The sequence below is a fragment of the Globicephala melas genome, chromosome 20 (assembly GCF_963455315.2).
Source record: "Globicephala melas chromosome 20, mGloMel1.2, whole genome shotgun sequence".
Taxonomy (NCBI): Eukaryota; Metazoa; Chordata; class Mammalia; order Artiodactyla; family Delphinidae; genus Globicephala; species Globicephala melas.
The window spans coordinates 12,804,391-12,818,673 of record NC_083333.1 but is presented as its reverse complement, the minus strand read 5'-3'; the positions used below and the strand labels follow the sequence as shown (position 1 = coordinate 12,818,673).

At 48.1% G+C, this 14,283-nt stretch overlaps 1 protein-coding gene across 2 annotated transcripts in view; it reads left to right on the top strand.

The window, feature by feature from the left end:
- The window catches only part of PIK3R5 (phosphoinositide-3-kinase regulatory subunit 5), a 73,452-nt gene that overhangs the window by 42,398 nt on the left and 16,771 nt on the right, over window positions 1-14,283 (top strand). For both annotated transcript variants that reach the window (XM_030861429.3, XM_030861428.3), the window contains exons 2-5: window positions 1,667-1,782; window positions 3,500-3,600; window positions 6,006-6,074; window positions 6,871-7,009. In XM_030861429.3, the coding sequence (XP_030717289.1) occupies window positions 1,680-1,782; window positions 3,500-3,600; window positions 6,006-6,074; window positions 6,871-7,009 (412 nt within the window). In that variant the 5' untranslated portion in view covers window positions 1,667-1,679. The remainder of the gene's footprint in view (window positions 1-1,666; window positions 1,783-3,499; window positions 3,601-6,005; window positions 6,075-6,870; window positions 7,010-14,283) is intronic.

Genomic DNA, 14,283 nt, shown 5'->3' with positions numbered 1-14,283 from the left:
GACGGGGTGAACGCAGTGAAATTCCCAAGGGAAAGTGGGCTTGTGGCAAAGACTGTAACAGGAGACCTTTCGTGTCTTCTTTTCTTTTTTTTAATTTATTTATTTTTGGCTGCGTTGGGTCCTCATTGCTGCGCGCGGGCTTTCTCTAGTTGCGGTGAGCGGGGGCTACTTTTCGTTGCAGTGCGCGGGCTTCTGATTGCAGAGGCTTCTCTTGTTGCGGAGCACGGGCTCTAAGCGCACGGGCTTCAGTAGTTGTGGCTCACAGGCTCTAGAGCGCAGGCTCAGTAGTTGTGGCGCATGGGCTTAGCTGCTCCGCGGCATGTGGGATCTTCCTGGACCAGGACTCGAATCCGTGTCCCCTGCATTGGCAGGCGGATTCTTAACTACTGTGCCACCAGGGAAGTCCCAGCTTTCGTGTCTTGAAAGCTCGCTCAGCACATCCACTGTGGCATTTAATCTTCCCAACAGCCCTGGGGGGTTAGTACTATCGTCACACCCATTTTACAGATCAGTCAACTGAGGTTCAGAAAAGTTTAAAGAAACTGCCCATTTGCATGGCTAGCAAATACCAGAGTTGAGATCTGAATCCAAGTCTGTTGATGCCAGAGGCCAGGATTATTTGCTGCACTGCACTACCTGTCACAGCTTCCTGAGGGACCCAGGAGCCCGGACACATCACTGTGAAGCTGGGCTGGCCCTGCTGGAGGCTTTCAGAATGTGGCCCTTGGCATGGTTCCCTACCTGGTGCTAAAACCCCTTCTTAGATCTCCTCCACAGCAGCCCTCCAGCCTGAGCTAAACACCCCGGCTCTCTCCTCAGTAGGACAGGGGAAAGAAGGGGGTTCTTTTTTTTTTTTTTTTTTTGGCTGTGCCGCGTGGCTTCTGGGATTTCAGTTCCCCAGTCAGGGATTGAACCCGGGCCCTCGGCAGCGAGAGCGTGGCGTCCTCTAACCACTGGACCGCCAGGGAGTTCCCAGAGGAATTCCCACAAGGGGGTTCTTTGAAAGACCAAGCCAAGCAAGGTCTTTGAATAACTGGTAACATTGCTAAGCCTCGGAGACAGCAAAGAAAAATGGCCGAAGTGGAGGTGAGGGCAGAAAAGGACCAGGGGCCTGTGGCCTGGGCACCCAAGCAGAGGATGTGGCGGGGTGGAGGTGTGGCATGTGTGAAGGCAGCCCCTGCCGGGTCCGAGCATCAGAGCCCCCGGCGCACTGGCGGGGAGCTCTGTGACCAGGCTCCCTGGCCATCCCTGAGGGGTGGGGCACACAGGCCTGGAAATTCAGAGAAAGTCCCCCACGTGATCCTGATTTTTCCTTTGAGGTCCTCCTGCCCAGCACGGGGGTCTGGTCACGCCACGGGCACTCCCTGGGCTGTTGCAGCCACTCACCCCTGCCGGGGGTGGGGGCGGGGAGGGAGGGAGGGCCGCACCTCTCCACTCCCCCCGCCACCCCTCACTTCCCGTAGCCTGTGCTGGTGGGCCACAGGCGTGCCCCGTCCTGCCGTTCTGAGCCGCACCGCCAGGAGCCCAGGAGCCGGTCCAGCCCCGGAGGCAGCTGGCTCACGGCACCGGCTGTGAGTGCCCGCTGTCTCTGCCAGCTGCCCTGCTAGGCCATGTGCTTCTCGAGTCCGGGGTTCTCCAGGCTGACCAGCGTCTGTCCCCCATGCAGGCGATGACTCAGGATGCAGCCAGGGGCCACGACGTGCACGGAGGACCGCATCCAGCACGCCCTGGAGCGCTGCTTGCACGGGCTCAGCCTCAGTCGCCGCTCCACCTCCTGGTCAGGTAGGTCCCAGGGAGCCGGGGAGGCGCATCTGGGGCCCGGGGGAGCTGCAGGGGCTGTGGTGAGCACTGGTTCAGGCACGGAACTGGCAGGTTCTGGTTCCAGCCCTGCGTGGGTGACTCCGCGGACCTCACCTGGACAGGTGCTCAGCACAGCAGCTGATGGAGAGTGGCCCCCGGTGGGTGGCAGTTTCTCCTTTCCCCCAGGCAGCCTTCCTCATCCTCCTCGTGGGCTAGAAGCTTAGCTCCCTGAAGAAGGCACTGGACCAGCTTAAAAATGCCACACTGCTGATTTCGGAAGAGCAGCTGGGTATCTCTAGACAGTTCTCCCCAGAATTCTTCTGTTTTCCTGGTTATCTCGTTTTCTCCACAGCCCCATCCTCCTCTTCCCCATAGAACAAATGAGAATCTCCGCAGAACTTCAGGGGATAGGAGGCCTCCATGTTCCACGATCCCCAGGACTGAGAAACAGGGGTATCTGCAGGCTGGGGCAGTTGTCTCCAAGGCTAGAGATTAACTGAGTAACTCCTTATGCTCAAAAAGATTTTCCGCGCCTCACTTGCCTCCCTAACTACCCCACGAGGTAGATACCCATGCTCCTTGAACATAACTGGTTCCTTCCTACCTCAGGACCTTTGCACTTGCTGCCTGGAATTCTTCCCTCAGCACGACGCAGAGCTAGCTCCTTCTCATTCAGGTCTCAACTCAAATGTCACCTCCCCTCAGAGGCTTTCCTGGCCACTGGAATTAAGCGGATCTGACTTAAAACTGTCTCTCACTGGCTGTAGGAACTTGTGCAAGTCCCTTAGCCTCTCAGGACTCACCTGCCTTGCCTGTAAAATGAGAATAATAACAGCAGGAACCACCTTCCCGAGGGGGGGATGGGAGGTGATGGAGGTGATGTGTGAAAGGCCTGGCGCCTTAGAGGCACATAGTAGGTGGTCACTAAATGACAGTTTTCTTCCTTCTGGCCTCCTACCCAGGTTTTAAGGAGACTTCTAGAATTGAGGGGCCATCAAGTCAAAGAATACAAAAATATCTGACTATAGCAAATTTTACTAAAACCCATGACCATATGAACACATTGCTTGGGGCCTGCAGCAGCTCAGAAGGAGCTCGTGCACATGAGGGGGCCACTTCCACCCCCACTGTTCTCATTCCCCATCACACACACACACACACACACACAGACCACAGACCTCCGTGACTGCCCCTTTAATTTGGGGGGAGTTTACCCATGCTGACTGCAGGGAAGCAGAGATTGACAAAATAAGAAAGTCTGGGGAAGTTACAGAGTGACAAAGTGCTCCTCATAGCTTTCAAAATTCCCGGGCTCCACTGCCCAGCAGTTCCGGGAGGTCCCGTGGCTGTTGCAGACTCAGCCTTGTGTCCTGGGGTGGCGATCTCTGCTTCTGTGCCCCTTCCCTGCATCTCGGAGGATGTGGGAAAGCTGGTGCTCTCCAGAGGCACAGGGAGCAGAGTCGTGGCCAGTCCTTGGCTTCTGAGGGAGATCCCAGCCCCTCTCTGTGGCTCTCGAGCCTCCTGTCTATGCAGGAAGAAGAAACTTATCATTATCTTGATGGGGCATCATAGGGTCGGGTGTGTTGATCCAGAATTTCCTGAGACTCTTACTTCAGAAGGGAATGCCCCAGTGCAGCCCCAGGAATTGCCACTTCCCTCCAACCCACAACTGACCCCTGGCCTCTCCCTCCCTTTGCAGCTGGGCTGTGTCTCAACTGCTGGAGCCTGCAGGAGCTGGTCAGCAGGGATCCAGGCCACTTCCTTATCCTCCTGGAGCAGATCCTGCAGAAAACCCGCGAGGTGAGGGCTCGGCCTGGGTTTGAAGGGCAGCGCTGGGATCAGTCTCATAGAGTCGAGAAATAGGTCCCCACAGAATGGCAGTTCTGGGGTGCCTGGACCACCAGGGGAGCTTGGTGGAAGCACTGGCAGCCTGAGTTCTCTGCTTCGATGGTGTTTGTGGATTGAAGGCCTCAGGAAGGGGCGTGGTCCTTTTGCTATGAACATGTGCTGGGTGAGCCAGGGTCCCCAGTTTAAGCTGCTTTTTAAGACAGACATTGCTTGTAAGTCAAGGTGTCTACTACAAGGGAGGGAGGACGCGCTTCCGAATTCCTTTCCCCCCAAAGACGCAGATGCAAAGAGAAAACAAAGATGCAAAAGAGAAAACTGATTGGAGAGGTAAACCGAGACCTCCTCTAACAGTTCAGTAAACAGGCCTTTATGACTCAGAAGAAGAGCGTGTTGAAAGCAGATCTGGGGGACTTCCCAGGCCGTCCAGTGGTCAGGACTCTGCACTTCCACTGCCGGGGGCACGGGTTCAATCGCTGGTCAGGGAACTAAGCTCCCACATGCCGCGTGGCCAAAAGAAATTAAAAAACAACAACAAGAAAACAAACTTGATTTGGGCTGGGGTTCCAGAACAGGCACGAGTCCCTAAAGATGTTTTATCTTTATTTTTAAATACATGACTGAGTTGGAAAACGCACGTCTTTCTCAACTGTCCCTTTACCTCTAAGAAAAAAGTCTTGGTTTATCAAGACACCCAAGGTTTCAGTTCTGGCGCCAGCACTTACCTGGTGCTTTTATACACTGATCACAAGGAGACCAACTCAGAAGAGCTAAAGCACCTCTGAAGTGCTTACCTTATAAACCCAAATATAAAGGAACAACTACTGTATAGCAACAGGGGAGGGTTTTATAGAAGGGGCCAAGCAGCAAGTGTACGGGACACATGGTCTATTAAGGACCGTGAAGGAGAATTCTGTTTGATCCTGCTGCCGTCACCAGGCACAGCAGAGGTGGTGGGGCTTTCTCTGCTTCTTCAACACCCATGAATTCCAGAATGGGTTGGGAGACCGCTAGTATTTTAACCAAAGAATTCTAACTTGTGTCTATACGTGCTTGTTTGTGGTGTGGTGGGTGAGCTTTATCAAAGAGATGATTCACAAAAGAATAAATAGAACTTTTAAACAATATGGAAAATGTTGCTTCAGTTATAGTAAAAGAAATGTAAATGAAAACCATAATGACACAGCTTTTGCCTAGCAAATTCGCAAAAACATTAGAATAACCACTGCAGGGAAGGGTGTAGTGAGATGGCATTTTCATACATACACAGTATGATAAATGGCAAAATTCTTTTGGAAAGCAATTTGGCGATACATTTCGAAGATCGTAAATATGTTTACAGTCTTGTATCCACTCATTCCACTTCTTGAGCTCTATCCAAGGTAAATAATCCAAATTATAGAAAAAGGAGTGTACACAAAGATTTTCACTGCACAGGTACTTAAAATGCAAGAAGATAATCTCAAGTGTCTAAAGCTAATAAATTATGGAGATCTACCAGAGGGAGTATTATATAGGTAATAAAAATGATGGATAGTATCCAAGGGTAGAAACAAAATTTAATATATTAAAAAATTGCGGGGAATTCCCTGGTGGTCTAGTGGTTAGGACTCAGCACTTTCACTGCTGGGGCCCGGGTTCTGTCCCTGGTTGGGGAACTAAGCTCCTGCAAGCCTGCAGAGCCGCCAAAACAAATTGCATCGTTAAAATTTATTAAATGGTTTAGGGAAAATTGATTAAACGTTTCCAAAAATACGGAGTGAAATTCCAAATTCGTATTATACAGAACTCTAGGTGGACTAAAGGTTTAAATTTAAGAAAATGAAGCTTCCAAGAAAAGAACAAAAACCATATATGAATATTTACTTGAACCTTGCATGCAAAAGTGAAAATCCATAAAGGAAAAAGCTAACGCTTGTAATTTATGTACATTAAAAAAATCCGGAAAATTCCAAGACCAACAACAAACCGGAAAACATATTTACAATACAAATAATAGATAAATGTATAACTAGGAGGGGGGGAAATATGGTCTTAGAGATGATGTAGCAAAACAGAAATCCATTTATAATATTGTACGTAAAAGACATGAAGAGTAAAAATATACAACTTTGCAGAGGAAACTACGCAGAGAAAAATGGTGTAAGGAGAAGTACACTGAAATATTAGTTGTGGCTGAGTTTGGAAGGGGGATATCGTGGGTTTTTTTTTTTTTTACTTCTATTTTCTAAATGTTTGTCTTGTGATTACATTACTTTTCACTTAAAAAAAAAAGAAAAAGAAAAGAAAGAAATAGAGAAGAGAGCAGTGCTTGGTTGTCCACCTGTGATGAGCCTGCCCCCCTCCTGTCCCCCTCACAGGTCCAAGAGAAGGGCACCTATGACCTCCTCGCCCCCCTGGCTCTGCTCTTCTACTCCACTGTCCTCTGTGTAAGTTCCGACTGGGCCAGGCTGCGGGAGGTTGGGGAGGAGAGGGAGAACAGCCTCCATGGAGGGGGCAGAGCCCTCACAGCTCAGAAGATAAACACACAGAGAGAGAAACTGTCCACCAGTGACACTTCAGGTGGGTGTCACTCCTCTGATGGCTTCAGATGAGCCATTTGAGAGGCCTCCAGTAAGTCCACGTGGATGCCATCGTGCCTGGAGTATCTGGGCACCCACGGAGGGGATACGGTCACAGCCCTTTCACAAACCACAGGAGAGATTCTGTTAAAGACATGGGATGTCCACCTCCGTTTGTAACGCAGTGGTCAGTTTCCCCCAGTGCCGTCACCCCCTGTTCACCAGACCAGTGGCATCAAATGACTCCCACTGAGTCGGTCCACTTCAAAGAATAAACACTGGCCTCTCGTGAGGATATTTAAGTGAAGGCGGTTTAGGCGTCGAAGACCATTCCTCGAAAGGAGTGGCAGCAGGGGCACCATTTAGGATGGCCTCCAAGGTGACAGCTTTTCAGAGAGGCCCTCTTGTGTATTTGGTAAATTGTTACGTTTGGTGAAAACAAGGCCCCTGTAGTAGAGACGTCCTTGGGCACCGTCTTGCCCATCTGTGACTCACTTCCTGTGGGTAACTTTCAATTCTGCCTGCCCTCGTCCTGGGACACACTGCTGCCAGGAAAAGTGTGCCCTTTGTGGAACATTCCAGAAAGGAGCAGGGTCTGCTCTGGAATATCAGTGAGCTTTCTCTGACCCGGACCTCTCTGCTTGCCGCTCCCTCTCCATCCCAGACTCCACACTTCCCACCAGACTCAGATCTCCTTCTGAAAGCAGCCAAAACCTACCACCGATTCCTGACCTGGCCCGTTCCTTACTGTAGCATCTGCCAGGAGCTGCTCACCTTCATCGATGCTGAACTGAAGGCCCCAGGTAAGTGTGGAGGTGGCACGCACGTGGGGCAGGGACCATGCGGGCAGGAGGTTTCCGGCTTTTCTGTGACCCCCCTCACTTCATATCGTGCAGCTCGTCTCTGCCCGTGGCCTGCTTCACAAGCCTGGAGTCCCTTTTCATGGTTCTAGTGCTCTGTGTCTGCATCAGCATCAGATGGCTGACGGCAGCAAACACCGGCAGTAACCCAAGGAGGGACTCTTAGGGGTAGCTGAGCAGGGGTTCAGGGCAAGGAGACCCCGCCTCCTGGCCTGTGCCTCTGCTCTGGTTAGCCAGGGGGGGTCTCTGAGGCTGCCCAGGTCAGACAGAGAAGCCCACACACAATGTTGACAAGAGGCCCTTGTTTGTTCTCTTTACCCCGGAACACATAGCGGGATGCATGTGTGAATGGACTCAGTTCTGGCCGGGGAAGGTGGCTGGTACCAGGAATGAACAGGTAGATGGGCACCACGACAAGTGTGGGCGAGGGCCAGGTACTGTCCAAGTTTTCATATGTGGATGCTGAAAAGTAGTTCTTGAGAAGTTGCAGGTGCTATAGCAGACGTGAAAATGAGGTCTAAGAGAACTATTGTAGAGCCAGAAAAACACAATCAGGTATGATTTACTGAGAGGTGGTCCCGTAGTAGAGTAATTCATCCCATCAGTAGCTCAAAGGAATAAAGTCACACAAACATCCCAGTAGATGCCTCTGAAATGTTTGATAAAATTCAACTTCCATCCATTCCAAATAAAAATATTTAAGGTAAAAAAAAAATGAAAAAAAATTCAACATCCATTCCTGATATTCAAAGCCCCTCTAATATGTGGAAACTATTAATATATGGAAGGGTCCTTAATAAGGTAACAACCTTAATAAGGTAACAACTAGCAGCGTTTCCATTATTAAGTCAATAATCTTCCTCTTCGTGCTTGTAGGTATTTTGCCCATGAAAAAGAAAGAAAGAAAGAAAGAATATTTCCTCTTTCAGGAAGATAAAATTTTAATTAGATAGAGATCAAACAATTGCTTTTCTGTCAAGACTAAGAGAATAACCCAAAGCACTGTCAGACTAGTAATCAGGTAGCTAAGAGCTTTCTTCTATAATAGCATCAACCAGTAAGAAAACATAATGTGGAAAAAAAAATTTACAATAGCAACTAAAAATATAAGATAAAGACGTGAATAACCTACATAGAGAAAACAAACTTTACTGAAGGATAAAAAGTTTAAGAGACATTGCTGGGTTGAATCAATATTATAATAACATCAGGTATTATGGAAATAAATGTAAGTGCAGTCAAAAATACCAATAATATTTTTTTAATTTAACAAAATAAAGTCTATTGGACAGAATAAATGCTGTACAGTGGGATTTATTAGGTACTTATGTATGCTTAAGGAAGAGCAAGAATGGGATGGTTCTCTACTAGGTCTTTAAAAGTACTGTAAGGCTATAGTTATTAAAATAGTACACTGTTGGTATAAGAATAGAAAATTAATGGAACTAAATAAAATAGCAAGGAACAGATTAAATGTATAAAAATGTATTATATGCAAAGCAGCATCCTCAAATCAGTGATGTAAACAATTGGTCATTTTATAAATGGTATCAAGGTAATTGACAGACCAAAAAAAGGAGGGGTTTAAAATTCTATCTCAAAAAAAAATTGAGTTCTATTGCAAACATAAAAATAAATTTCAGATGGATTAAATGTTTAAGTGTGGAAATCAAGACCATAAAATTTAAAAAAAAAAAGACCATAAAAGTAATGGAAGAAAAATAGGTTACATGAGCCTAGCTACAAGGATGTTCATTGCTGCATTCTTTTTAATAACCAATTCCAAAAAACTTAAATATTGTACATAGTTGAATATATCGTAGCAAAGTCATTTGGTGGAATCCGCCTCACTTATTAAAAATGAGATCATAGAAATAAGGTTACTGAGATGAAAAGATGTTGAGTAACGTGTTGAGTAAAAAAGCAGGACCGGGGTTTCCCTGATGGCACAGTGGTTGGGAGTCCGCCTGCCAGTGCAGGCGACACGGGTTCGTGCCCCCGTCCGGGAAGATCCCACATGCCGCGGAGCGGCTGGGCCCGTGAGCCATGGCCGCTGAGCCTGCGCGTCCGGAGCCTGTGCTCCGCAGCGGGAGAGGTCACAACAGTGAGAGGCCCGCGTACCGCAAAAAAAAAAAAAAGGCAGCCCCCCACCCCCCGCCATACTAAGTATGTTGTAATCCCGTTTTTTTTTTCTTTTAAATCTGTGTTTGCACCAGACCCTGTTTAGTATTGGGAGTGTCTAAGTCTCATCACGTGCATTAAATACACACAGGACAGAAGTACCAAATCTTATTCCCTAATGATTCAGGGACCCTAGAAAGCACAGGACTGAAGCTTTATATGAAAATTCCTTTGGAGAGGTTTATGACTTCCTTCCCCAACTGATCATCTGATTTGTCTGCCCAACCAATCAGCTGATCTGTCGTCTGCCAACCAATCAACTGATCTGTTTGCCTAACCAATCAGCTGATCTGTCTTCCCCCAGCCAGTCAGCTGTCCGTTGTTACAGGCTCTAAGAGCTGAACAGGCATAGGCTAGGGTAGCCAAAGTCTACCCATTACATGGACCTTACCTCCTGGTAGAGACTTGGGTGGAAGCATTAAGAAATCAGGAAGGCCTTCAGGAGAAGGGGTTGGACTAGGAAAGGTGCTGAGACACATGGTGAATAGACAAGTCAGGCAACCTAGCTTTCCCAGGCACCCTAAATGAACAAACCAATTTAATCTCTTTCATTCCCTTGCTCCCCGCTACCCACCCCCCAAACAAACAGATCTAGATCACTTCTGGGCTTCTTGCTGGTGACCAGAATTCCTTTAACAAGAACGCAAAGCTTTTCTTCCTTTCTATAATGAGACAGAAAGGATTTAAAATGCAAATGCCTTGGCAGGACCTTCAGTCTCTACCAAAGATCTAAATGAGTTTACTTTGAAATGGGTAAAGGAGAGGTTGTCCTGGGGGAGGGCTGTCTGTCACCTGCGTGCAGGGGGACCGCTTCCCAGTTTCAAGTGGAACCAGCTGTCTCCCCTCAGCTGGATGCACGCTATGCCTTGAGATGTTTTTGTGGGCAGCTAAGCAGGAACTCAGCTCCGAGCAGCCCCCAGCGAGCAGATGTGGGGCCAAGGGGCGGATGCGGGCTGTGGGGAGGCCCGGACTCGGGGACGTGGGGTTCTAGGCTTGGGGGACATGAGCCAGGCAGAGCAGCAACTGGAGATGGAAATGGAGTGAGGGTCCTTGGACTCAGAGCAGGGAGGACTCCTGGCACCCTAGTCGTTCACTGCTGAGGGTCTTCCCCTGGACCTTGCCCCTGGGACCATGTGAGGGCTCAGGTATGCTGGGGACCGAAGCAAATGCCTGGAGGGGGACGCTCAGGCCAGGCTGTTCATGCCAGGAACGCCTCCTCTTCCAGGGAAAGCAGAACCGAAATAGGAAACCATTAGCCCTTTCTTGTGTCAGAGAGTCATTTTCAAACAGTTAAAAAAAAAAACCTAGCACTCGTACAAATGTATAGCGAGCCTGTGTCAAAACGCATTCAGTTCGTTACTGAGGGGACCAGCAAGGCGGGAGGGCTGGTTTAAAGGAGGGTCTGAGAAACTGAAATAAATTTCTCATGTAAGCCACAAAAAGATGGCAGAATTAGATACAAAATTAGTTAACATCATATGGGGGAATAAAACATCATACAGGGGAAAAAAATCCTTTGAAGTTATCCTTTATAGTGAGCAAAAATTACTCATCTCACATCCACAAGTGAACCTCTAACTTCACAGAACCTGAGCCCTCATGAATAGCAAGTAGTAAATTAAACCAAATTAGCTCCTTTTACATAACCCTTAAGTGGGCTAGTTAGGAAGTGCTTTGGTGTGATTTTGTAAAGGCACGTGGTAATCGTTTTGCCTTGTTGCTGAGTTGCTCCATCTCCAGTAACCCCAGCTGAGAGAGGCAATAGGAGAAAGGGAGAGGGGCGGGGATGGAGGCCCCGCGACGAGCTCTTGGGGAGAGGCTGAGTCTGAATCACTTGGTGGTTACCAGTACTTTGTACTAGCCCATCGCCGTGTCAAATCCTGGGGCTGTGGGGCCTCTGGCAAGACATTTACCATCATAGGAACCTCAGTTTCCTCATCTGTAAAAATGGGCGTATATGAATGTCTCCCTCTCAGCAGTTTGTGAGGATGAATGCTGGCCTATATTGATTTCCCATTGCTGGGGACAGTAGGGTTTGGGGTGATATTCGCTTAATAGATGGATTTTGGCAAGGTCACAGGGAGAAGATGACAAGGGACCTGGGGAGCTGGGCCCTCCACCCATGGAGCCTTGGGGAGTCAGTTGCCATGGAGATGAGGGAAACAGTTTATCCCACTTTGATGTGGCTGGGTGGCAGAGGAAGCGGGCAGGTTATCAAGCCTGAGGGCCTCCCCCTTCTTCCTGACTCCACCCCAAGTAGGGTCGCCTACTGCCTCCATCTGGGGGTGGCAGGAAACCTCACGTCAGTGCTTCCGGGTCCTGCCCACCACACCCCTCTTGAGTTCAGCCCGTATGTTTGTTGAGTATTTACTCTATGCCCACACAGCTGTGCAGACCATAATACTTGTCTGCAGAGAACTGGTCTGTCATCCTGAGGGGAGACAGTGAGCATCATATGTGTGGATCTCTCTGCAGTTTTCAAAGCACCCAAACCTCCATGATTGTATCTCACCCAGACCACAGCCCTGTGGAGTAAGAGGGAAAAGTAACATTCCTCCCATCTTGTGCGTGAGACAACCGAGACCCAGGAAAGTTTGATGGTTCTTGCTTTAGCTATCAAGTCAAATGTGAGAGAAGGAACACGGGCTTTCGGATAACAAAGACCTGTGCTTTGTCACTTACTAGCTGATGACCTTGGACAGGTTACATAAGCTCTCTGAGCCTCCTTGGCCAAAGTAGGACTGCGTTCATAGTAGCTCTATTTACAGTAGCCAAGACACGGAAGCAACCCAAGTGTCCATCAACAGATGAATGGCTAAGGAAGATGTGATACACACACACACACACACACACACACACACACACACACACACTGGAATATTACTCAGCTATAAAAAAGAATGAAATAATGCCATTTGCAGCAACATGAGTGCACCTAGAGATTGTCATTGGTCAGACAAACACCAATATCACATGATATCACTTAATGTGGAATCTAAAAAAATGATACAAATGAACTTATTTACAAAACAGAAACGGACCCACAGACATAGAAAACAAACTTATGGTTACCAAAGGGGAGGGGTGTGGGGAGGGATAAATTAGGAGTTTGGAGTTAGCAGATACAAACTACTATCTATAAAATAAACAACAAGGATCTACTGTGTAGCACATGGAACTATATTCAGTATCTTATAATAACCTATAATGGAAAAGAATCCAAATCACTTTGCTGTACACCTGAAACTAACACCACATTGTAAACCAACTACATTTCAAGTTAAAAAAATAGGGCTGCAATTGTTGATGATGGTGACGTTGATGCTGAGGAGGAGGGTGTGATGAGGATGATGTCGATGCTGAGGAGGAGGATATGATGAGGAGGATGAGGATGAGGATGTGATGAGGATGATGATGTTGATGAGGATGATGAAGCTGATGAGGATGATGTTGATGAAGATGAGGATGATGGTGTTGATGATGGTGTTGATGTTGATGAGGATGATGAGGATGCTGAGGATGAGGATGATGGTGTTGATGACGATGAGGATGTTGATGAGGATGAGGATGATGATGCTGATGATAATGATGATGGGGATGATGATGATGAGGATGATGAGGATGAGGATGAAGATGAGGATGCTGCTGCTGCTGCTGCTGATGAGGTTGATGCTGCTGCTGCTGCTGGTGTTGATGATGATGATGTTGATGAAGATGAGGAGGATGATGCTGCTGCTGATGATGAGGATGAGGTTGATGCTGCTGCTGCTGCTGCTGGTGTTGATGATGATGATGAGGATGCTGCTGATGCTGCTGCTGCTGATGTTGATGAAGATGAGGAGGATGATGCTGATGATAATGATGATGAGGATGTTGATGATGAGGATGTTGATGATGAGGATGTTGATGATGATGAGGATGTTGATGGCAGTGATGGCGTTGGTTGCCTTCACTGAGGGCTGACAGTGCATTCAGCACTGCTAAGGGTCAGTGTCATCTATCCTCAGAACATCCCCCTGGGGAGTTACTATTATTCCCATCTTTCAGGCAATGAAACTGAAGGCCAGACAGTTTAGCTGACCCATAGTCACATAGCTAACAAGAGTTCTACCACTTGAACTCATGTCCATTTGATTCCAGAAACCATATTCTTTGACTCCAAACACCACATTCTCATGTTCACATGAAGCTGTGTTTCTACCAAGAGGCATAGGCAGGGGACTGTGTGTGATGAAAGGCCCTGGGCAGTCCCAGCTGGTGAGCACTCTCCCCCCTTGGGCACCTTCTCCTGCCCTTTTTCCTTTCACTGAGCAGGTGCCCACCCTTTGACCTCCTTTCAAAGCAGGAACAAGCCTGGATTAGTCAGTTTTGTCTCTTAGCTGGTGGCAGGTGAATTCTGAATATTCTTCAGTGGCAGTATGTTTCTCTGGGACATGATTGATCAAAGAATTTCCATTTTATACTTTTTATCTGTGATTATGGAATGAAAGGTTTACACCCCTTGAAAGAACATCAAACGTCATTGGCTGTAGGTGGGCCTCTGTGCCGTCGTTACAGAACGAACACTCTGACACCAGATGCGTGGGGTTCCCCCACCCACCAAACGGCTCTCCAGGCCCCAGCTGGGTATCCAGCAATTCAGTTCAGTTCCGACCCAAACTACCTGGAGTCTGGCAGACCGTACAGGCTGAGGGCTCAGTGCCACAGACCACCCCCATTTCAGATGCCAAGTCTCTTACTTCTGACTGTCCAGCTATAAATCGGGGATTCCCATGACCTCCTCCTCAGGTTCTTTAATTTGCTAGAATGGCTCACAGAGTTCAGGAAAACACTTTACTTCCACTGACTGATTTGTTATAAAGGATATGATAAAAGATACAGATGGATAGCCAGATGAAGAAGTACATAGGGCGAGGTCCGGAAGGGTCACGAGTGTAGGGGCTTCTGTCCCTGTGGTGTTGGGGTGCATGACCCTCATGGCACATGGATGCACTCACCTACCCAGAAGCCCTCCCAACCCCATAGCTTGAGGTTTT